This window comes from Phodopus roborovskii, unplaced genomic scaffold, assembly GCF_943737965.1.
Source record: "Phodopus roborovskii unplaced genomic scaffold, PHOROB, whole genome shotgun sequence".
Classification (NCBI taxonomy): domain Eukaryota; kingdom Metazoa; phylum Chordata; class Mammalia; order Rodentia; family Cricetidae; genus Phodopus; species Phodopus roborovskii.
The window spans coordinates 32870137-32895822 of NW_026126517.1; the positions used below are offsets into that span (position 1 = coordinate 32870137).

Genomic DNA, 25686 nt, shown 5'->3' on the forward strand with positions numbered 1-25686 from the left:
TGAGGGCTGATACAGAGTTTATTGAATTAAATTTTTCTATTTACAACTGAGATCACATCTACATACTATTTTGCTAGTCTACATGGGTACATTATCTCTAACGAGTTTAAGACTGATGATGAATGGGTTCAATCACACAGAAACTCACACACTCACACTAATTGCTTTAAAACAGTAGTGCATACATTATAGTCTTCCTATAAAGCCAGCTTTGATTAAAAACCACTAGTTTCAAAGATCAGTCTCTGATTTTGAAGATGAACAAAGACACACTGTATGATTCTAAAATCTATGTTAGCCATTTTGTACAGTTGCTATGTTATTGTACGACAGTATATACTCTTTAAAAGGACACTGATGAGGGGCACCAGACAGATGGCTTCCACCCTTTCACCCCCAAACTTTTGGCCAAGAGTTCTCTTGTGAAGACAAAAAGGGCCCAGTAATACAACATTGTCCCATTACTCCTTAGAGGCGACAGAAGCAGGCCCACACCCTCTTTTGGTTCTACCGCACTATAAAAATGGTTCTGAGATTAAGGGCACAGAGTCAGCGAGAACAAGGGTAGGAAAGCCATAGGTGGGTAGGTAAGTAGGTGGGTACATGAACTGCCAAGCTGCTGTCCAACACCAGTACATGTGTGCTTTGACTAGATGAACTCAGGAGCCAACTGCCACAGGCCTGCTCAAGTCACCTTCCAAATCAGAACAAGGATACTAAAAATGAGCTCAGGCTTGCGCTGTCCACTATGCGTAGGTTCCACCCATGATGAGGAGCTCATAGGCAGGGTCTCTACTCCGTCTGCACAACACGATGCATGCACACAGCATTCCCAGCAGCTGCAGGGAGAAAATAATGTGAAATGGCTAATGACCACTTGGCAAGGACGTTATTTCAAGTTTTAATGATCCTAAATTGTCAAAAAACCAATGCAAGAAGAAATTTCTTACAAACACATGATATTTAATGGAAGTGGCTAAGTACTAAACATCCATCAGCGTCCCTGGTTCCTATCTGGGAACTGAGAAGCTGGCACAATCCATCCAAAGCTCTTCTTACTGAGACTCCCAGCTGTGCTTCCCAAAGCAGCTTCTGTGGTGAGGGCCTGGGTGTGCACACGTGGCTGTGGCTCCCCTGCCAGAAAGCATAAGACTAGAGAAACCTGTTGGATAGTGTCTCTTTAGGCATCTGGATTTGAGGGAGAGAGGCTTCATCAACAATCCACAAAAACTCATTATGGTAGAAAGCCAGTCCCAGTGCCAAAAATGTATTTTGAAAGCTTCTGCTCATTATTTACTATTTTGGATTCTGTGGAATTATTGACACATTACTTGTCAAGGGACACACTCTTTTCATAATTTCCATTTTAGTTACATTCTTCTGGAGTAGCATACTGAATAGAGACATGTTACATTATTAAACTAGAATATTAAAGTGATTCCAGCTGGGCAGGAGTGGTACACCAATTTAATTCAGCATTTCGGAATCAGAGACAGGTAGATAGATCTCTGAGTTCGAGGCCAGCCTGGTCTACAGAATGAGTTCCAGGATAGGCAAGATACACAGAGAAACCCTGTCTCGAAAAACCAAAAAGAAAAAAAATAGTGACTCTAAAATCCTTGACCCAATTTCTCACAAAATACAAATAGTACCAATGTTTCTTTGCTGTTTCAAGTTCTCACAGACAGTGAAGGGCCTAAGTTATTGGATTTTAAAAGGCAAAGGTCGCTGTACATACAGGACAATCTAATTTTAGCAAATGTACCTCAGTCCATAAAGTTGAAGTATGAGACACAGAGAATGTAGTTGTCTCTACTCTGAACCCTCCAGGTTTAGAGCCACAAGTAGGTTCTGCCCTCCATTAGCCACTATTTCACTCATTCGGATCCATCAGTGCCATTCCCATAATATTTACCACATGGCTGCTGGTCTACAGCACCATGCACACTTTGGAAGTACAGACTATTGAACATCTGCTACCTATCTCTAGCTCTGGGCGCATTTAGTATCAATTCTTAGAGAAACCCATTTCTGGCCATTACACAACAAAGCATTCTTAGAATACCTATAAAAACAAACACTTTTCTTTTCAGGTAATGTTAAACTAAGCAATAAAATACTAACCTCAAGAATCACTGTCTAGGAAGGGGAAACAAATCTCCCTTCCCACCCCAATCTAGCTCAGATCCCTCTCAGCTAGGTAACTTCTGCAGAGGTCTGAATAAAATGAGGTCTGAAATACATTTTATTTCTTTCTCTTTTATTTCACTTAAATCAACTTGTCACTGACATGAAAGCAACTTAAAAGGCATAACACAATTCTGATTGGAAATGAGTCCATTTAGCAACACTAAGCTCTACCCAGAAATCACCACTGAGTGACACAGAACCACTTCCAACACTCTACTGTATTAACATTACATTAATTACTAAAAATTTGCAATAATAGACTTGGAAATATTATAGGAATATTATAGCTATAATATTATATATCTTAAAATGAAAATATTCCCCTGTACGATTTAAGTCATGGGAAGCAATATTTACCTAGGCCAAATAAAATACCAAATATAAAATCTATAAAAATAAATATATAAAAAGGCATGCTTACTATACCAAGACAACTGGTAAATTTAAAAACTAACTACAGCTGGGTGGTGGTGGTGCATGCCTTTAATTACAGCACTCAGGAGGTAAGAGGCCAGCAGGCAGACCTCTGTGAGTTCAAGGCCAACCTGGCCTACAGAGCAAGTTTCAGGACAGCCAGGGCTACACAGAGAAACAAAATCCAAAAAATAAAAAACTACCAAATAAGATGTTCTATGATATTCTGTGGAGGTGTAAAAAGTAGGTATTCTCACACAAAATTTAAAAATCTTTTGTACTGGAAGCACCCTTTTCTGAGAAATGATTACTAAGTGCCTACCAATACTCATATCCTTACCTCCACACACTTGCTGTAGATAGACTGACACGCAAAAACACAGAACCACTCCTTGTATTTTAATAACAGAATTTATATAAGTGCCTATTAACATCAATTAAAGTATCCCCCCAAAATGGGATAGGACACAGCCATGAAACAAGGTATAGCTAGACCCAACCCATTTGTATGTGATTCTCTTTATACTTCATTTTGAACTGACGAATATTAGAAATCAAAGTCCATTTATTAGTAGGTATGTGGTGGGTAGGACAGTTATAAAAAGCAAATAAAAATCACTTGTTTTTTGTTTTAATACTATTGGTGCTGGAGAGATGACTCAATGATTAAGAGCACTTAATACTCTTGCAGAGAAAATGAGAAGAGGTCTAGCAGGGGACAGAACCATCTGTAACCCAGTGTGAGGGGACCCAACAAGCAGACATGAATGCATGCAAACATTCATACACTATTGTAAACAAATCTTTTTTGTTTTGCCTGCATGTGTGTGAACCACATGTAATGCCTGGTGCTCATTGATGTCAGAAGAGGGTGTTGGATCTCTGGGACTGGTTTTGGATGGTTGTGAACCACCATATGGGCACTGGGTACTGAACTGGGGTCCAAGGTAAGAATAGCAAGTACTCTAGACTGCTAAATCATCTCTCCAGCCCTTGGTATCTTGACTGTGGTGGTAGACATAGACACCTACTCAGGTTAAACAACCGTGTAGAACTGTTTAAACACAAATGAAAAACCTGGAAGGGAATAGACCCTATCAATACTAATGCCCTGGTATGTTACAGCTCTGAAAGCTGTTATCACTGAAGGCAGTCAAAGCAGCCAAAGGATTTCACTAATTTCTTAAAGGTGGAATCCACAATTACCTCAAACAAAAAGCAAGGGCAAAAGCTACATCCTGTAAGCTTCTAAATGCCTCCAAATATTGAGTGCTTGTCTAGCAGAAGAGTTCATGGAAACTGAGAGAAGTGAGTTGACTCTACAAAAAAAAAGGCTCAAGAGGTCTAGGGAGATGATTCACAGTTAAGGCATTTGCCATGCAAACAAAGACCAAAATTCAGATCCTCAGATCCCATATAAGTGGCAGGAGACCTAGCAACTTGTAATTCCAGTCTTAGAAGCAGGCTAGAGCTAGAGTAGAGGTGTGTGTGCACACACACACACAGAAATAGGGATGGGGAGGGATTCAATAATGAGTTGGAGACTTACCTTTGACATTTATAGGTATCTTTTACTTACAATTTTATTTTGTATGCATGTATGGGGAGCACAGTACAAGTTACAAGAGTTGGTTTTCTCCTACCACATGTATCCTAGGGATCAAACTCAGCCGGTTTGACTTGATGGCAAGCATCATTACCACTGAGTCATCTTACTGACTCCAAATAGTATTTTAAAGTTAAAAATTAATTAAAAATTCAAAGCTAATTAAGACTGACCAAATGTGGTATATATATGCAAAACACTGTCGTTAAAAATGATTTAAATCCTGCAGCAAGATAAATGGAGGATGTGAGTAGAATAACATAGAACAGTGCTGCACATTCTTACCCATATTCAGAAACCACAAATTGATCTTACAGATCAAGTAGACCAGGGGTTACCAGAAGCTAGAATCAGAAACGATGAGGGAGGAAGGAGGCTAAACAAGATACAATTAGAAAGGAGGATGTTCTTAAAACACCCTGTAACATTGGGGGGGGGGGATAATTACAGTTGATAACTCATATTTTATAATAAACCAACAGTTTGTATGACACATACTCAAGGAGAAATCTGATTTGGAGATTATATAATATATACATGCTATCAAATGGTAACCTACAAATATGTATAATTATGTGCCAAAATGACTGTTAAAAAAAATGAAAGACAAGGTCTTGCTCAAACTAGGGCTGTGCCCAAGCTGTCCTGAACCCCTAATCCTCCTGCATCAGTCTCCCAAGTGCTGGCATTATAACTGGGTACCAACCACACTCCTACTTTTAAGTTTTATGTGTTAATGGTGTGTGAGTACGTGCTTGTGCATTTGCAAGTATGTCAGAGGTCAAGTCCAAGTGTCCATTAGGAGCTTTCCATCTTGTTTTATGAGACAGGGTCTTTCACTGGGACCTGGAACTTGTTGATTATGCTAGGCTGACTAGACAGGGAGCCCCAAGCACCTTCTGCTTCTGTCTCTCCAAGTGATGGAATTAAAAAATACATTTTATGTGTATGGGTGTTTTGCCTGCATGTACATGTTTGGTAACCACAGAGCCCAAAAGAGGACATCAGATTTCCTGAAACTAAAGTTACAAATAATTATGTGCTAATATGTGGATGCTGGGAATCATACCTGGGCTCTCTGTAGAGCAGCCAGTGCTCGTTAACCACTGAGCCATCTCTCCAGTCTCCATCACCCCACCCTACCGGAGTCCAGGCTTTTGTTTTGTACTACCTGTGTATTGAGTCATACTATCCTTGCTCTTCCTAATTTGTGTGGCAGAGCAAAGGGGAAAGGAATGGAGAGTTTTTAAGCATTCTTTCTAATTCAGAAATTCCATGTCACGTTATAAGTATAAAAGCTATTCCATTGGGGCTAGAGATGGCTCAGCAGTTAAGAGCACTGGCTGCTCTTCCAGAGGCCCTGAGTTCAATTCCCCAATTCCCAGCAATCACATGGTGGCTCACAACCTATAGTAGGATCTGATGCCCTCTTCTGGCTTAAAGGCATACATGCAGATAGGCCACTCATATACATAAAGTAAATATATCTTTAAAAAAAAAATGGCTATTGAGGCACCTCTATGATTATTACAGTTTCCCACACTCAGGATAACAATCTGCACCACATTTTGAATACCAAAACCTGAGAACATTTCTAGGCATTCTTAAAAATATAAAAAAAATTGGGGGAAATCTATTATTATTTTGTTTGGACCAAAGTTATTTCATTTTCCAAACCACTAGGTTTTAAATCTGTGAAAGTCCAGAATTTCTGACTTAGCCTTGCTTTCTAAAAAAACACACAAACAAATCAAAAACCAAAATCATGTATCTTTATAAAATACTACTTAAATCTGGATAGGGATATCGACATACCCTCTCATGAAACTTCCATATACACAGCTGTGCAGTTCCTGGGCAACAATAGTTGCTGTTTTTTGCTGCATTCTAACATGTACAGCTTTTGTCAAAGTTACTAAGCATGCATAGGCCAGGATTCTACTTACAAAGACTGCTCTATTCCACTGATTTTAGCACATTAAATGATTGTGCATACATACATATCAAAATGTGGAACACATTCCTACTATCACCAGATTATTGCTATGCTAAGCTACAAAGTAAATGCTCAGGATGGCAGAGACCATAGCAAATATGGAGATAGGCTTTTTAATGAATCATTTCATTGCTGTTTGAATACCAGCAAATTAAACAATCACCCTCTGCCATTTCAAATGCACCTTCCAGTAAATATAATAGTTTCTGCTCAAATATGCAAAGGTCAGGAAAGCCAAATAACTTACATTTAAAATAGCAATTATGTTGGCCTTAACAAAACAATTAAAAGGTATCTTAAAAGATATTTGGGGCTAAAAACCTATTTCAAGAACTAAAAGCTTTTTAAAAATGCTTACAACTAGCTGATAGAAAAGCTTTCCAAACAGCTGGCTATTCTCAATTAGACCATAAAATGTTAACCCAACAGAACTTGTAATATATACGGTATAAACCTGCATGCAAAGTGCCTGTCCTTCTAACTTAATAGTTTTCCTGTGGGGCTAAAAGATGAAGGTGTATATTTGATGGAAGGTAATTACCAGATAATTTGACCAACTTGAAGAATACAAAGCCTGTTTTCACTAGTGAGTGGGGAAAACAGGTTCCCTTAGCTATCAACAATGGCAAAACATACCTCTGTATGTGCCAAGTGATGTCAAGGATTTCTCATTTGTACATAGTAAGTCTAAAACAACTAAGTCCACAGACATAGAAAAGGCTAGAGACCAATTCTTACTGGGAGATCTTTTCTATAAAGCAATAAAACTTTTAGAAGGTCTTGGTGTGTGTTGTGTGTGTGTGTGTGTATTATATAGATATGTATATGTATGGATGTACACACACACACACACACACACACACACACACACAGCCTTTTTCAAGGAATTGGGTACATACAGCCTATGCACCTGTTATGTCAGAGAGGCTGAGAGAGGAGACTATTTAAGCCCAGAAGTTTGCGGCCAACCTAGATGATACACCAAGTTGTCACCTAAATTAACTTTTTAAAAATAAATAAAAATTTTAAAAAATTACAAGTAAGGAGGGCTGGAGAGATGGCTCAGAGGTTAAGAGAACTGGTTGCTCTTCCAGCACCCACATGGTGGCCTGCAACCATATCTACCTCTACTCCTACGGGATCCAATGCCCTCTTCTGGTTTTTACTGATACCAGGCACACCCATGGTGTCCAGGCATAAAAGCAGGCAAAATACTCAAACATATAAAATAGTTTTAAAAAAATACAAGTTAAGGATTTGAAATTACGTATCTCAGGTGGATGGCACTCATCTGGCACACATGGGATCCTAGGTTTGATTTCCAGTACAACAAAAGTAAATTTAAAAAGTAAAAACAAAACAAACAAACAAACAAAAAAAACAACCAAACAAGGAGAAGTGAAACAGTTTACAAAAAGACTGAAGCAAAAGCTGTTCATTTCAAACTGCAATATAGCAATATTTTAAAAACATCTGTAGAGTTCTATCAAAACGCCTTCCAAGAATGCTTCATATGACATGTCTGTTTTTTGAATGGTGCTCTCACTAATCAATACAGGAAAATGAGGCAGAAAGTCTCCTCAACACAATCTGTCCTCATGAAGATCACTAATTTCTTTAAACCATTCTGGGTCTAGGTCCAGAGAGCCAGAGAGTGGATTTTGGAAATGGATGACTGGTATGGGAATCATTTCTAAGCCACCCATACACACGAAGATTTGCTGTTTAGTAACTAAAACCATTAGGACTGATGACATGAGAAGACAAACAGCTCCTTGGCTAGCCCTGCTCACCTGAATGGCTGCAAAGGCCAATGCTGCCCAGATAACATGCATCAGGATCTCTTGTAGCTTCTTCACAACTAGAGCCTCACATCCCTGTAACACACAGCCTCGTTAGACATGTTTCTAAGAGAAAGCTCCAGACATACAAATTACTACTCATTGGCAGCAATTGAAATGAAAACAACTAATGATTACAGCAACTTATAATACACAATTAAAACAAAAGACAATGCATTAAAATATTTATAGTGAAACAAAATGCCATTACAGGCAAGTAATAAGATTGAAAAGACACCCACAGGGCAAGACTAGATAATGAAAAACAGTTCATACTCACCTCGGCATAGAGGTCGGAGGGGTTGGCCAGGCTGCCATTGCAGCTCTTGGCAGTCTCTCTGCAGCAGCTAAGAGGAACGCTCTGATTTTTTGTTTCTTTGAACCAATCTGTATTTTCCCAGTCTGAATAGTTATGAATTCCACAACAGTGCAACTGGGTAAGAGAGAGATTCCTTAGGTAACTTATGCAGGTGTCTGTGTTGAGCTTCAAGCACTACACAGCTTTAACAAACCCCTCCAGATCTGGGGGGGGGGGGCTCGCAGACCTCTCTACAGTGAAGCACACACTAAATCTGTACCATCCAACATGGAGCCACTAGCACAGGAGGATGAACTGAGCACTTAAAATATGGTTAGTTGAAACAAGACTGGCAAAAAGCAATAAACTTGGAGGTAGTGTTGTAGGAACACACTACACTCTTACAGCTGTGGAGGTTCACACAGCCCACACACACAAAAAGAGAAGAGCTAGTTTCTGAGACTCAGGCGTGAACAACCTTTAAGGAAACTCACCTGTCTCTGTACATAGTCAATAGCACGGCTGGCGGCATCGGGGTTGGTCCCATTGTAGGTCTTATATACTTTCTGAATGCTTCGATCAACTTCATTCTCCACCTGAATCAAAAGAAAAGATTCCATCCCTCAAAAAGGCTGCTCAAAGTAACATGAGACACAGCACGTTTCCAAGTTGCCAGAGTACTCTGTACACTTACAGTAAGAAAGAGACTTCCTGCTCCAGTTAGATTCAAACTAGCAGCAAACAATTCAGATCTACTAAATCACACTAGTTAATAGTCTTCAAAAAGACTATGTAAAAGAGGCTAGCAAAACAAACCACTCAAAAGGGACAAAGCAACTGTGCACTGGGGAGATGCCCCACATGTTGATATCAAATGTCTACAAAAACAAAAGAATTTGTACTTGGCTATATTGAGAACAGAAGTTTTATAAATAAATGCTAATTAGTCTTAAGTATTTTAAAGCAGTGGCTTTGCTGAAATAAGCCAAAAGAAAATGGTAACTTTGGCCAAATGAACCTGTTGTACTTCACCTTTCAAAGTCATATGTAAGTAGTTCACCATGGACAACATTCTTTTTGCATTCTTGATGGGAGATGCCATTATGTATATATGTTCCTCATACTGGTTAATAATAAAGCACTGTTGGCCAATAGGAAAGGAAGATAGGAGGGACTAGGAGACAAGGAGGAAATAGGAAGTAGTAAGGAGGAGTGAAGATGGAGAGTCTGGAGAAAGCAGTATGCCGCCGGCTCCCCGGTAAGAGAAATACATAGATCAGCAGAAATGGGTTAATAATTAAGGCAGAGCTAGCCGAAAAGAAACAAGTAACCGGGCCAACAGTATTGTACCAAATACAGAGTCTCTGTGTGTTAATTGGGGCTGGCGCGGCGGCAGGACAAGACCAAGCGGCAGGCAGAAAAACCGTACTCGTTACACATTCTTTTGATTTTTTTATTTAAATTAGAAACCACCTTATTATTATTACATATAAATCCCAGTTTCCCTTCCTTCCCATCCCCCCGCCCCCCCATCCCATCCCCCTTCTGCTCCCCAAGGAGGGTGAGGGACCTTCCATGGGGGACCTCCAAAGTCTGTCATATCATTTGAGGTAGGGCCTAGGCCCTCCCCTGTGTGTCTAGGCTGAGAGAGTATCCCTCTATGGGGAATGGGCTTCCAAAGTCCATTTGTTCACTAAAGATAAATACTGCTCCACTACCAGAGGCCCCACAGACTGCCCAGGCCTCCTAACTGACACCCACATTTGGTCCTATGCTGGTTTCCCAGCTGTCAGTCTGGGGTCCATGAGCTCCCCCTTGTGACAACATACCTTTGCTCTATACACGTATCCCAAAACCACAACAACCACTTCTGTCACAAAAACCAAGAGCAGGATGAAGACAAACTGCAAGGAAACATCATCAGAAATTAAGTAGAGATTAAAATAAATAGTTCTAAATATTTTCTTAATAAATAAAAGTGTAAGCCAGGTGGCAGGGGTGCATGCCTTTAATCTCAGCACCTGGGAGACAGAGGCAGGTGGATTTCTGTTCATCTGAGGCCAGCCTGGTTCACAGAGAGAGTTCCAGGACAGGCTCCAAAGCAATACAGAGAAACCCTGTCTCAATGTATGTATGTATGTATGTATGTATGTATGTATGTATGTATGTATGTAAGTAAGTAAGTAAGTAAGTAATAAAAGTACATGGGGACAACCTCTAAAAGTTTAAGGAATGTATTCATTCTGGTGCAGTTTTAAGAGGCCATCTACTTCTAAAGATTTTCACCCTCAATTCAAGAAAGAGGACCAGAAGAAACAGCACCCATAGTCTGACATGGTAAATGAAGTGTTTGTTAACTTACTGTGGCGAGTCCACATCGACTCTCCCGAATTGTAGCACAGCAGCCAATTAGGCCAATAATAAAAAGTAGGGCTCCTACAGCTATGATCACCACTGCAGGGAAGAGCGTGTACACATCCTCAAAGAAGTGGTCATAGTCGTCATAAGTGATGAAGACATAGGCTCCCACATAGCAGAGAATACCAGCTGCCCCCTGTAAAAGCAGCAGAAACACCAGTTAGAATGCCATCACCGCAGTTTCCTGACTCTTGCTTGGGCTGTAATGCCTTTCTTGTGTCTTGTACATCCCAGCTGACCTTGAGTCCCCTATGCAGTCAAGGATGGCCCTTGAATTTCTGCTCCTCCCGCCTTCTCTTTCAAACAGGGCACCATCACCTCCATACAGGTGGTGCTGGGATCTAACCCAGGGCTCTGCTTGTCATACACTCTACCAACTGAGCTGTCGTCAATCCAAGAGGCTATAGTCAAATGACATTTCCATCACTCTTAAATCAGTAAAGCTAAAACACTCCTGGTTCATCGTTAAAAATGCTTTCCCCATTATTGATGTTTTTTGAGACAAGGTTTCTTTCTGTGCTCCCCTGGTAGTCCTGAACTTACATCTACCTCCTGGATTAAAGGCATGAGCTACCACCCCTGGCAAAATTCTTTACTACATAAAATTGCAAATTTTATAAACCTCACCTTATTCTTAGTAGAAAAAAAAAAATGACAAGAACTCAAGTGGAGTTTTTACAAATAGAGAAATGATACAAGGGAAAGTCAGGGCTTGAGACCAGGCAAAATAACTCTTTAAAAAAAAAAAAATCTCTATTTAGCTTTCTTAGAAAACTATTAATAAACATGAAATTAATAAGTATGCTGTCCTAGGGACTGAGACAGTAAAGCAAAGTTCCCAGACTCAGGCACACTGCAAACCTTTCTCCATCTATCCATTCCTTAGAAACAAGGGGGTCTGAGATTCTACATTCCTACCAGGTTCCACCAATGCTGAGGCTATGGTTTGAGGCCACATTTGGAGTCACTGGTACTGGAACACTTAAGGGGAAGGTGAACACAGAGCCTTACTCCAGCTCCAGGACTCCTCTCCAGGTGCACTTTTATACATTCTCATCACTTTTGGTTTATTAGCACTGGGCCCCAGCTCTGTGCTTTCTGCTTGCTACCTGTATATATAAACAAGTAGGCACACAGTGCCAGTCTATGCTAAATTGTTTGTTCTGAGGGGCAGAACTTGCAGAGCTGCCACACAAGTGTAATTACTTTATCTTTGAAAGATTAAACACATAAATCTTCAAACTAGCAAACAACTTCCACAGTTAACATTAGACATTACCATTCAATCCTCTGAACCTGAAAACTTAGTTCAGTTCTGGAGTTTATTAGGTTCAGTATGCCTGGTAACCACAGGTCTATCTTCTAATAATACATCATTACATTCACTGTCAGATACAGACAGACACAGACACACACACACACACAGGACTTTTTTAAATGGAAAAAGAATGTCAGGCAGTACTCTATAGATACTCCCTAGCCCATCACCTTATTGTGTCCTCAGTAAACTATTTTTCATAGTTGAAAGGATATACTAATTACAAATAATAAATAAAATGTGAATAATGGAGATAATGTTTAGATCATCTCTCCTCCACTGCTAGCTTCTCTTCCTAGCTGCGCACATTCTCCCTCACCATGAGTTCTTCATTTCTGCCCGAAACCCAGCTCACTTGCACTCAGCCTCTTTACTGAACCTTACTGTCACCTTACTGCAGTGGCTCGTCCTAACCTGAATCTTAATCCAGGACTTTCACCCTGCCCCTTAATATGTTCTTTATAAGAGTTATTGCTGCGCAAAGTTTAGTGACTTAAGCTGTTCTGTCTCTGGCTTTATATTCTGAAGATTCCATCACCTCTCACTTTACACCTCTGCTCCTGTATGGTATTTTTGTTTGTGATCTAACAAATAAAGCTTGCCTGAAAACCAGAAAGCAAAACTAGCCACAGAGGTCAGGTAGTGGTGGTACACACCCTTATTCCAGCACTCAGGAGACAGGCAGTTAAAGGCCACCCTGAGCTACAAGAAATTGATCTAGTCTAAAGAGAAACAGAGCTCACACAAAGGTGATCTCAGCACTTGAGACCCCACACCTTTAATCCCAGCACTAGAGAGGAACATAAGGTGGGAGGAGACAGGAGCTCAGTGCAGTCTGAGGAGCAGTGTGGTCTGGAGATGCAGTCTGAGGACAGGATCTGCCCTTTGGTCTGAGCGTTGGTAGAGGTGAGAACTCTCTAGTGGCTGCTTTGCTTTTCTGATCTTCAGGTTTAACCCCAATATCTGTCTCTACGTTTTTATTATTAATACCAACTAGAATTAGTGCTACACTCCTGTTTTACTAATTTGGATGCAGCTTAAGGATCACCATTTCCTCACAGAAGCCATTCTTAGCTTCCTTTATTCATTCACATATTGCTCTGAACAAACACAAGGCATTTTTTTTTCTTTTTTTTTTATAATGGCTCAATTTAACTATTTCTCAATATCTGTTTTTACAGACTTAACTGTAGTTCTTAGCACACTTCCAGGGCACAGATAGTACCTGTTTCTCTCTCAGCCCTGCACCACCGTATGTATGTGTCACTTCAGACAGTGCCTGGCACAAGCAAGTGTCATCGAGGTTTAGAGTGACCCCCACCATACCCTCCAACTCTAGGAAATGACAGTTGGCTTTAGCTGGCTCGCATGTTTTCTCATCAGTTTACTACTCAAATACAATTTGGTAACTAATTCTGCTTACTGGATTCTGATGGCTACTACCTCTAGAACCCAGTACAGGTCATAGTCAGTAATCTACCATTAAAACAATGTTATACAAAGAGCTAACAGGCCTGTTGAAATTCACCTACATGAAAAAAAAAAAAAAAAATGAAGCCTAACAGTTAGGAAGTATATGAACTCTGTAACAATGTCTTATCAAAACACTTTCTCAACTACACGTATATGTTATATATTCACAAACATACATATAAATTAACTTTTTACTAAAACAAGTAATTCAGTCTTCAAACATGAATTAATCAAATTGTGTTCATTGCTTTCACTAAACTTTACATAAGAACTGTTCCTACAGAGTTATTTCTTAAAGGCTTGTGGGGAAGGCGTGCACGTGTGGTGACCACGCTGTTAAGCCCAGCACCAAGGAGGCAGAGGCAGGCAGATTTCTATGAGTTCAAGGACTACCTGATTTACACAGTAGTTCAATATAGGTAGGTCAAGCCTACAGTAAGACCCTGCCTCAAAATGAAGGGGTAGAGGGCTAAGTGGAAATTGTGGCAAACATCTCAAAAACAAAACAAATTTGTTTTAATTGAAATGAATTTGGGAGGTGGAAGTGGCTGGAAAGAAGGTTGCACATACTATTTTCCAAAGGACCTGAGTTCAGTTCCTGTCACTCACATCTCCTAAGGATCCAACATCCTCTTCTGGATTCTGTAGGCCCAAGCATTCATGCACATATACTCAACAGCCCCCCGACACACACACACAAACACACACAATTTAAAAATAAAAAACCAAATGAGATGCTCAGTGTTAAGAGCATGTACTATGCTTTCAGAGGATGACTAAGTTTGGTTCCCCAGATCCATACTGGGCAGCTCAAAACTGTCCATAATACCTGTTCCTGTCCTGGGCCATCAAGTACCCTCTTCTGGTCTCCACAGACAACCACATCAAATGCATGTACACACATGACACAATTAAAAATAAATCCCTGGGCTGGAGAGATGGCCTCTTCCAGAGGACCCAGGTGCAGTTCCCAAGGCCCATATGGCAGCTCACAACTGTCTGAAAATCCAGTTCCACTGGATCTCACTCTCTCTCTCTCTCTCTCTCTCTCTCTCTCTCTCTCTCTCTCTCTCCCTCCCTCCCTCCCTCCCCTCTCTCTCTCTCTCTCTCTCTCTCTCTCCCTCCCTCCCTCCCTCCCTCTCTCTCTCTCTCTCTCTCTCTCTCTCTCTCTCTCTCTCTCTCTCCCTCCCTCCCTCTCACATACACACACCAGAGTGAGAGAAACACAAATGTACATAAAATAAAAATAGACCTTACACAAGTAAATAAATAAAAATGTAAAATAAATCTTTTTTTAACTTTCTATTTAAGTATAGTGCACTAATTGTGTCATCAAATCCAGCTAGTAAATGAAGTTTAGCCTAGATAAATCTGAATCAAAATGTAACAAGAGGGTAGTAATACTCAAAAATATACATCACAGGGCACTGAGGAAACCACTTGTGTTTTAGCCTAAAGATTCCTATGAGACTCACACTTAGTATGGATGGGAATGGGCCACGTGAAATGTCTCTTGGGCTGCCCCCTCTGACCAGAGTGAGGCAGGCACTCAACTGAAACTAAGCAGGAGAATGTAGGAAAACAAACCAAAACTAGATGCAGGAAACCCATGAAAGGCAAGGTTAGCAGTCCCACTTGTAAATACTACTTATTGTTTGAACGATGACAGATGAGTCAGTCCGTGCTGCAAACAATTCAACAGGCAATGCTCACAGAAGAGGAGACTCTGTCTACTCTTCAACACCAGCAGGAAGTAATGTAAGCTTTAGACACACCAAGCAGACACTGCACTCCCTGCTGCTGAGGACAGTATAACAGGGGTGCTTGTCTGGAAATACAGTGGCTGAGAAACCTAAACAATTCTAAGTATCTGCCTTAATGACACCCAACCATCAGCATTAAAAAGAAAGAAAGAAAGAAAGAAAGAAAGAAAGAAAGAAAGAAAGAAAGAAAGAAAGAAAATAGCCAAACAAGATAAATAGTAATTTGTATGGTTAGGGGCAGGGAGGAGCGTAAGTAATTCCTACTAGTGATGGGAACTTAGTCACTCTGATTTTTAATGCAGATGGGACATTATTAGAAAAGCTACATAAAATTAAAAGATGAGCTTGGTTAAATCTCATGTTTTCAGGGTAGTAATGGGATTGCCAACAAAGCAGCAGCAGAGCAGAAGGCAGGGAGGAGGGTGCAGCAGTAGGCAGGGGCACTGTGGAACCTGGAAGGTGCTGACAGCCACCACTAAGAAAGGGAATCTAGGCCTATGAGGAGCATTTGTGCCAGGCAGTGCACTAAAAATAACTATCCTTTTAAAAGGTAAAGGGAATTTAAGGGAAAGGCTGAGGGTTTTTTGGAAATAATCATTCTTTTACTTTGCCCATGTTTAAATTAAGCCAGGGATGTTTAAAACTTTAGGTGTTTTTCTGTTAACTGAACTGTTGTTCCTCTATAAACTGGGCTATTACAAGTTTCAAAAGTGTGACACTAATTCTGTGCTTTTAATCTTTCTCTACATCTATACAAGTGTGAATGTGTTCAATTAAGAAATTTCATTCTTATATAACATTGCTGCCTTGATGTTCACAAACCAGGACTGGTGTTTTTTTGGTGGTGGTGGTGAAGGGGTGGGGATTAACTCTGGGGGTGGGGGATGGGGCAGCCAACAAAATCCTAAAATCCACAAAGCTATTCCGTCATTGAAATCAAGTACTCTTAAGACCTACCTCTGGAAAGCGACAACTTAGAACTAAACAGACCTGTTTAAATTGCTCTGTTGTCAATTTATCCATGGAAATTTAGAGTCATGACAATTAAAGCATCTCACAGAACATGTTGAATAAAAACAACAAAACCAAGGCAAACAGAAGTTACTGTGAGGGTGTGGTGTGTCACAGACAGTGATCATGTCCACAACTGTAAAAATAGATCAATGTACAGCAGGGTGTACCTTCACTCCACTGACCTCAAAGCCCAGAGCCTAATTATTCTGCTTCCCTGAATAAATTACTCTTCCAGAGTGAATTCTGCATAAAAGAATCAACTGATAAAAAATAGGGATTGGGGAAAAAACAGTGGAAACCTGGTTAAAAAGTGCTATGCATGCTGGGCTGTGGTGGAGCATGCCTTTAATTCCAGCACTCAAGAGGCAGAGAAAGGTGGATCTACAGAGTGAATTCCAGGACAGGCTCCAAAGCAATACAGAGAAACCCTGTCTCAAAAAAATAAACAAAAAAGTAGTCTAAACATTACAAAAAGCAAAATTCAAAGGAGAGAGTCAGAAGTGTGTGTGTGTGTGTGTGTGTGTGTGTGTATTAACATTAATTCCAAGTTTCTTGTACAGCCATATTAGATCTATATATACTTCACTATTTTCCTGCAAGGAATTATTGGTAATTCTGTACAACCCATTTCTGAAAGAAACCTTCCTGTCAAGACTACCTTAGAAATCATGAAATCTTGGTCCCACTCAGGCTTACTGATGAAATGGTTCATGTCACTAAGCACGATTACTCTTCTACGTATTTCATTTACTCTCTTGCCACTTTCCAAAAACAATAACAAGAGGATCCCAAAGATCCCCAACTGCCTCTCAGAAATCAAGGCTACTTCTACACAAGACCTTTTGAAGCTACTATGATAAAGACATCATTTCTTATTTGACATATTGGTCAATAATAAAGTAAAACAGGATTCAACTTATACCAGAGGGAGTACAGAGAAGTATTAAAGTTGTTTTTTGGAAAACAATTCACAACACACATAAACTTCTGCATTTATACCTAGTAACACCACTTCTGGGAGTCTGTAAATATATAAGATGGAAACAATGAGTAGTACATTTGTCAAAACACAACCACAAAATGGCAACAAAAGTAAAAATCCAAAGCCTAAGAGGCATACCTGCATTATAGCCTTGATACACTGAAAATATAACTTAGTATGCTTATAGTGCATTAAGGGGAAACTACATGTTTTATCACAAAAACATTTGTAAGAAAAAAGTTGCTATTGTCTGAATGATGAAATATCTGTGTTGTTTCTAATATGTTTAAGTGTTTTCATACATATATATTTATTTATATTTACACACCCTTGCAGAAATATATTTAAAGTTATTTCTGAAATTAAGGCTGTATTGTGGTTTTTTTTCCCAGATTAATTCCTAAATTCTGCCTTTAAACATATAAACTAGCTCTCTTCAATTCCACGCTTTAGGTGCCTGCCAACTGCTCCCATTTATCACTATTTTAGGTCTAACTTAGACTCTGCCATTACATACTTTCTAATGGATATTTCTTTCTGTACACATTCTTTGTCAAAGCCTACCTGGATTTCAATGTCAAGCTACTTTTGCAATAACAATTATCACTGACATCATTACCACTATTCTTAAATATTTTAATCCTTTTACACTGTCATTTTGATGACACTAAAAAGGTTGTACTCTTCAACCCTACTGTATTTTTACTTTTCATCTGGTCTTTTATACTCATTGTTGATCCAATCAATCCAGTGTATGCCTACCTACCAGATGAAAGCCCCAAACTTCAGACAGCAATGGAACTGGCAATGGAACTGAAGACAGACTAATGGCTACAGACAAACTGGCCATACTCAGATTTGCAGGCTCCAGGGGCTGCCTGCAAATCATGGGGTCTGAACTTTGTTTTGAGACTCTTTGTTGCCCGAGCTCACCCTTAACTGTAAAAAGTCTGTTATTACTTTGGGAGTGTGGAGTGCTTAAGCTTTATCATGTGTTTAAATCAGTAGCAGCAACAATTAAAACGCATAATGTCAACTATAGTCTTCTTAGATAAAAAAAAAATACAAAACCACAACAATTTCTCAGCTACTGACTATTAAACTATTTTAAAAAGGATGTGAGGGAGGAGGATCATGAAGAAAAGAATTTTTTCAAGCTAAATATTTTTTATTATGAGAAACTGACAATTCATAGTTGTAAAAATCTGTTAAGTATATGTTTACTAACAATTAAGATCGCTTCTTTGAAGAAAGTCCCATCCATGGGTATAAACAGATTATCCAGAGATAAGAAACTTGGTTAAGACTCCCTCCCCTCCCTGTTACCTGAGAAACAGGAACTACCTCATGTAGGCAAAGTCACTAGTCCACAACAGCTTACTGACTACACTATTCTTACGCTGTACCTGTTTGGTGCCAAGTAAATTTTTACAGAATTTTCTGAGGAAAAAAAAAAAACAAACAAAAGACCCTAACTAGAATCAGATTTTATGACATAAAACTCATTATAACACTTCAAAAAATAAGTATTCTAAAAAAGATAAACATTCTTTTTTTTTGTTTTGTTTTTTGCTTTTCAAGACAGGGTTTCTCTGTGTAGCCCTGGCTGTCCTACAACACTCAATCTATGAAATCACAGAGATCCTCTGCCTCCCAAGTGTTGGGATTAAAGGAGTGCACAACCACCACCTAGTTCTAAAAGATAAATATTCTAAAAGAGATGGGAAACTACGTCCTCAAACTGCAATCATAGAGCTCCCCTAATAGCTCTAAGTTCCACCTAAATCAGCAGTTCTCAACCGGTGGGTTGAGATTCCTTTGGAGTTGGCATATCAGATATTTACAATTCATAACAGTAGCAAATTACTGTTACAAAGTAGCAATGCAAATAATTTTATGGTCTGTGGTCACCAGGACATGAAGAACTATATTAAAAGGTCACAGCATTGGGAAGATTGAGACCCATTGACCTAAATGATTACTCAAGACCACAGACATGACTTAAGAATGCAGCAAAGTCAAAAACCTCACATCAAAAATAATGAGAAGCCAGGAGGTGGCACATGCCTTTAAGACCAAGACTAGGGAGTCAGAGGCAGGTGTATCTCTGGGTTCAAGGCCAACCTGGTCTACAAAGGAGTTTCAGGACAGCTAGGGCTACACAGAAAAATCCTGTCTCGAAAAACCAGAAAAACAAAACAAAAACTAAATAAATGTATTTCCAGTATGCACAACAAAGTTGAACGTCTTTCCTTAACTGAAAAACTATTTTAATAAACAATCTGTTGGCTGAAGAGGTGTTACAACAACAATCTTTTAGAACAGTCATACAGATAGGAGAAGTACAGGAAACAAAAGCAGATCAAGATATCCTATTCATATTTATATATGCAGACATAGGAAATGTCAGAACACACAATGTGTGTGTGTGTGTGTGTATGTGTGTGTACACATATGTGAATATATATGTATACATATATTCATTCAAGGAGGCTTGTGACAGTACTGGAAAACCCTTTCATTTCTTTCTCTTTTAAATTTTTTTTTATTTTAGAGTTATCTTTGTTTTTGTTTTTTCAAAACAGGGTTTCTCGGTGTAACAGTCCTGGCTGTCCTGGAACTTACTTTGTAGACCAGCCTGGCCTTGAACTCACTGAGATCCACCTGCCTCTGCCTCCCGAGTGCTGGGATTAAAGGCATGTGCCACCACAGCCCCACAAAGTGTGGGTGTTTTATCTGCATGTATGTCTATGTACCGTGTGTGTGCCTAGTGCCCAAAGAGGTTAGAAGAGGGTATTAGAGTCCCTGGGTGCTAGGAACTGAGCCTGGGCCTTCTGCAAGAGCAACAACTACTCTTAATTGCCGATCCATCTCTCCAGCCCTTTTCACTGTATGTTCTTAACCAAGAGCATGCATAACCTATTATGTCCGTCCTTGGTAATTTGAGCATGCAAAGTGTACCCTGGCCTTAGGACCTAACTACTCCTTCAGTCCTGAATTTCTTCACCTCTTACAATCAATCAATCAATCAATCAATCAATCAATCAATCAATCAATCAATCACTCACTCCCGAACTGGCTCTTATATTTCACACTTCCTTAGAGAAGCTTCTGTAAACCTTAAGTGGCCACCATGTCACATCACACCTCCCTGGCTTCACTTTCTGGTATTTTTCTCATTTGTCTTCAACTGCCTGTCTTGCTTTACTTGAAAGTTCTGTAAGAACTTTTCTACAATAACAGGTGTACAACTGTTCATATTTGCTTAACAAAGCAACTTTCCTTAGTTATATACATTCACACAGGGAAGTACATTATTTTAAATTCAGGACACATTTTATATAGTTTAACATCTTTACACAGGCTACTTCACGTGAATAAATTATGCTAGCACAAGTGCTGGACATTCTGGAATGACTTCTCCCTACCTCACAAGCTATTTTAGCATTACTCCTCATTACAGATGAAACACAACAGACAAAACAGACACAAGATTAGAAAGTCTACAAGCATGGACAAAGCTTTCTCTTACAGTCCCTGTAAATGTCTAACTATGCAGAGTAAATATCAGCTAGATAGTTTGTATGACAGGGTAGATAAAATAGTTTGTGTAACACAGGACTGGATTGATCATCTAATAAACCTACCAGAGTAAGAAGAGTGTGTTATGAGCAGGAGGCAGAGGCAGGCGTATCTCTATGAGTTCAAGGCCAGCCTGGTCTTCAAAGAGAGTTCCAGGACAGTCTCCAAACCTACTGAGAAACCCTGTCTCGAAAAACCAAAAAAAAAAAAAAAAAAAAAAAAAGTGTGGTATGATTAAGGTACTGATTAAGGGCTGTAGAGCTGGTTCAGGGTAATAAAGTGCTTAAGAATAACCCTCTGCAAGATCCACACAAAACTGGCAAATCCTGGTGCTCTTTCAATGAGATGGAAGGCTGGATCCCAGGAGCTCCTGGGCTACCTAGTATGGTATATGCCATGGCAAACAACAAAAAGACCCTGTCTCCAACAAGGTAGAAAAGACTGACATCTGAGGTTATCCTCTGACCTCCACAGGGGAACATGGGATGCAATCATGTGTGCTCATACATGAACTCACACAAAACCTAAAGACTTTGCTAAACTTAAACTTATTTAAACATGTTTCAGATGAAGTCTCCTGGATCAGATCAAATGACTTACTAAATTAAGACTCCTGCCTGACCTCGGTACAAAGGTGCATATTATACTGACAACAATTATGCCTTTAAAATATAGCCTTTACCTCAAACCCCCGTAACCTTTAATAAGTGCTCATGAATCAAGCACTAATACACTTATGTTTAAAGCTATACAACGCTACAAGAACCAGAAGATTCGGAACTGGAAGAGATGGCTCAGCAGTTAAAAGCACTGACTGCTCTCCCAAGACCTGAGTTCAATTCCCAGTACCCACACTGCAGCTCACAAATGTCCTTAACTCAGTACTAGACACCCACTTTTGGCCTCCACAGGCATAAACGTGTACAAACGTACATGCAGGCAAAACACCCATACACATAAAATTTTAAACCTTAAAAACATATTTTAATGTTGCATTACCATTAAAAAAGAAAACCTAAGACACAAATTATACATCTTTACACTTGTCAAAACTATAAACCCCTAATATCCCAGGAATTTGTTGAAGAACAGGATCTTCGAAGTAGCTGTTTCAAGCCAGTGTCACCAAGGCCAACTACCTTTGTTCCATCCTCAGGACCCATATAGGAGGAGGAAACAACTTTTGCATGTTGTCCTCTAACTTCCACACAAGCATGTTATGGCATGTATATGTCACACTGGCGACCACGTGCACACACATACAAACATACAAATAAGAAAGAATTGTCTCTCTTTAAGAGACACATTGTCTCAAACTACACTAACTCTACATTAATAGTTTTGGCAGTCAAGTACTGGCATGACTATTTCTATGTCTCAGCCCATTGGACACACTGCCAAAGGAACGGGTATCTCAAGATAAAAGTTTCTACCAAAGCAATTGAACTTTTAACACCTACCAAGGGTCAGCCAGTACCAGTAGTGAGAAGGCAGTATGAGCAAGTTGCTCAAGGAATCTAAACTTGATAAGCTTGATGTGAGGAGTATCCTTCTTCCAGTTACATATTTCTAGGCATTATAGGGAGAGAGGAACCACCTATAAGAACACCCTCAACACAACCTAAAGAATGTACTACAATTTCTCAAGGCAAAATCTGCTAACAATTTAATGAACTTCCTCCTTCGTGACTTAATCTCTTAAGTGAGCTAAACAGTACAGCTTAAGTGTGGGTATAGTTTCTAATTATGTGAAAATCTGTACATTTTAGAGAAAAGAGTTTCTAATATGGCCTAACATTGTTCCTGAACCCCATGCCCTTTCCAAATCTTTTCAAGTCACAAGCTCCTCTAACACCACAGGCTCTAGCAATGGGACACCTGGGTTTGAACACTGGCCCTGCCACATGTTGGGTGTGTTACCAGAACTCCCTCAGCTTGAACACCCTCAATATGCACAGCAATACTTACAGTCAAATCACACTCAAGTAAGTTCTAATCACAATGATTGGCAAGCAGGAAGTACTCAACATTATTCGTATTGCCAGATTCCAGTAGTTTGCCTACAAGCTAACACTGTCAGGAAATGTGCCCAAATACTGCTGTCTCTATTGCACTATATACATTTTCCCCTATTTTCTGCTTGATTTTCTTCTCAAAGCTCACAAAAGTTTTACTTTTAGTAACTCACACAAAGGTATACTAAATAAACAGTATGATGTTGGTTTGGCCTCAGCAAAACTAAAAAGTTCATAATATAACTTTCACTGAAGTGAATATACTTATGCAATTTCCAATAATTTCGAAGCAATCACTCAGAATTAAGAATTAAGGTATTGTATATGTTTTTATATAATAAAATTTTCCATTACTTAAAGAAAATGGCTCCTCCTGTATTTTCAATGTTTTCTCATATTAACACATCTAGGCTCTTGAGTATGAATGGCCTAGAAATCACCTAATAAATATTCTTCAAAACCAAATAGTTACTTCCATAAACCCACAAGGAATTAACACAAATATCCATAATAATTGAAGTGGATACAAATATCCACCTCAAGTCAGGTGTGGTGGCCCTCACTAATCCTGACACTTGGAAGTCGAGGAAGGTGGATCTGAGTTAGAGGCTAACCTGGTCTACATAATGAGTTCCAAATAGCTAGAGCTACATAGGGAGACTGTCTCAAAAAGGTAGAAAGAAATTAAAAACAAAAAGTTTGTCTCTTAAGAATTTCATTAGCTACAAATTGTTTTTCATTTGGGGGCCTCTGAAAATGTAAATTACATGCCTATTTTAAAGGAAAAATAAAGTATGAGGAACATCTGTTCTAAATTGGAAAAGAAACCTCAGGAATCCCATTGCCACACAGGTGATTCCAAGTAGTTCAATCTGAGTCCAATCATGAGTCTTCCACACAAACTACCAGAGTTAAATGCCTCATTATCAGAACATCCTTTGTGGCTACCAGAACTCACGATATTAAAGGGGCAAGAGGAATAGGCAGACTCTTTTCAGAGTAAGTGCATATTTTCCGAGATAGGAGCTGAAGGAAATGGGGGGAGGGAGGAAATGATACACTAAAGTATGGTCAGTGGAATTGTTCAAAGAATATTGTGCGTACCGTGGACAGAAAAAACAAAGCTGGAGAAAAGGAAAAGGTAACGGGACCAACCTGAGAACATGGGGGTCAGTTGGGTCCCAAATCACCAGTAGTTTGCCCATAACTAATAATTTATCAGAAAACACCCAGCACTAACTAGTGTGTGGGTTATACAGCACTACACTACTAAAGTTTCACTTACAATATCAGGACAAACAGGTTTGAACCCTATTCTACTGTTAAGCTGTTTTGTATTCATTTTTTAAATAAAACTACAGAGATATGACGGAGGACATACGTAAGGATTCTTCCTGATGCAAAGTCCAGAAGGGCTCAAGGGGTGGAGAGAGCCCAAGAAACAGCAGGTTACTACAAAGTCCCTGATAAGATAAGCGCCACAAGATAGGACGGTTATAAACACTATCTCTAGGGTCGGGTACAAAAACAAAAACAAACCAACAAGCAACAACCTTTTATAAAAAGTGAATTCGTTGCTTTATAAATCTCGTGGCAGCTGAAACACTTAAAAGGCTTTATAACTTCAGTCTACCCATCCCCACGACAGCGATTTTCTCCATCAAAGAACCGCTCTGATGTCTCAGGCTGAATCCTTCCAGCTTTCTGGGCTGGTTACCAGCCAACCAACTCTACACAAAGAGCTCTAAGCCGAAATTCCTGGCCCAGGACTCCATCGGCGTCTCTGCGTAGCTGCTACACGACTTGGGGACTACCGCCGGCTCTGGGAGAGCACAGACAAAGACAGTGGGACCCAACTCGCTGGGAGTGTCCCGTTTCAGGCCTGGCATCCCGACAGACTCGGCCCCGAGAGCTGAGCGTCCCGCAAGCTGCTCCGGCCTCGGCGACCCGCGTAACCCTGGCACTCTGCCAGCAGGCCCGAGGCCCCGAGACCTCCGGTCTGCACCGCCCTGGCCTCCGTAGGGCCGGGAAGGACCCCACCAAAGGGCTCCGGGGCCGCAGGGCCCGGGCGACCCTTCGGCTGGCTCCTGCAGCCGCCCGGTCTACCCGTGCCGCGCTGTGGCCTCCCCGGGCTGGGGCCGCCCCGCAGCTCACCCAGAAGATGAGGTTGAGGAAAACCAGCACGGTCTTGGAGGAGGTGATGCCGCACTGGCCCATGGTGCCGGCGGCCGGCGGAGGCCCGGCTGGGCGAGCGGAGCGGCGCTCACCGAGCGAGGAGGCAATGGCGGCGGCGGCTCCGCTGAGAACTGCTGGGCCCGAGCCGCGTTCCCGCAGACCCCCGCGCCGCCGCGCACCGCCCCAGCAGGCACCTCGCGGCTGCGTGCAGCCCGCCGCAGCTCCCAGGGCCGTTCCCAGGCAACTAAGCCCCGCGTCTGCGGCCGCTTCAGCCAATCAGTGGCTCTGAAGCCAAGGTGGCCTCGCCTCTTAAAGGAACCGACGCCTGAGCGTCCCTTCTGGCCTCTGACCGCCCTTGGGTGCAGAGTCCTCTTTTTGGGAAATTCTGGTGGGCCAAACACTCCCCTCTTTTATAGAGTTACTTTTACCAAATGATTCACGAACCACAGAACTCTATACTGTTAACTTCTCTTCCCTAGAAAGGCCCGCATCACATGGGGATTTTCGTGACCGCGTGACACCTAAGCAGCACTCCGTCTAAGTAGGGGAGGGATGCAGTGAGCATTAATTCATGTCTGTGGAGACTTTACTAAGTCAGAAG

The 25686-nt window shown here is 40.6% G+C and overlaps 1 protein-coding gene across 1 annotated transcript; it reads right to left on the reverse strand.

Annotated features, from left to right (window-relative positions):
- Nucleotides 1–25291, reverse strand: Tspan3 (tetraspanin 3). Its single transcript, XM_051197519.1, has 7 exons — nt 25065–25291; nt 10708–10899; nt 10175–10249; nt 8840–8941; nt 8328–8480; nt 8000–8083; nt 1–839 (listed from the first exon to the last, which is right to left on the reverse strand). Exons 1-7 carry the CDS (start codon nt 25125–25127, stop codon nt 747–749), a joined length of 762 nt encoding a protein of 253 aa, XP_051053476.1. The 5' UTR covers nt 25128–25291; the 3' UTR covers nt 1–746.
- Between the last annotated feature and the right edge of the window lie 395 nt (nt 25292–25686).

Excerpts from the sequence above, each read along its gene's own strand:
- Tspan3 (XM_051197519.1), bottom strand. The coding sequence starts at position 25,127 with ATGGGCCAGTGCGGCATCACCTCCTCCAAGACCGTGCTGGTTTTCCTC. Across the intron at positions 8,481-8,839 it reads TTGACTATGTACAGAGACAG|TTGCACTGTTGTGGAATTCA; the intron begins GTGAGTTTCCTT and ends TCTCTTACCCAG. Across the intron at positions 840-7,999 it reads TGGCCTTTGCAGCCATTCAG|CTGCTGGGAATGCTGTGTGC; the intron begins GTGAGCAGGGCT and ends TTCTCCCTGCAG.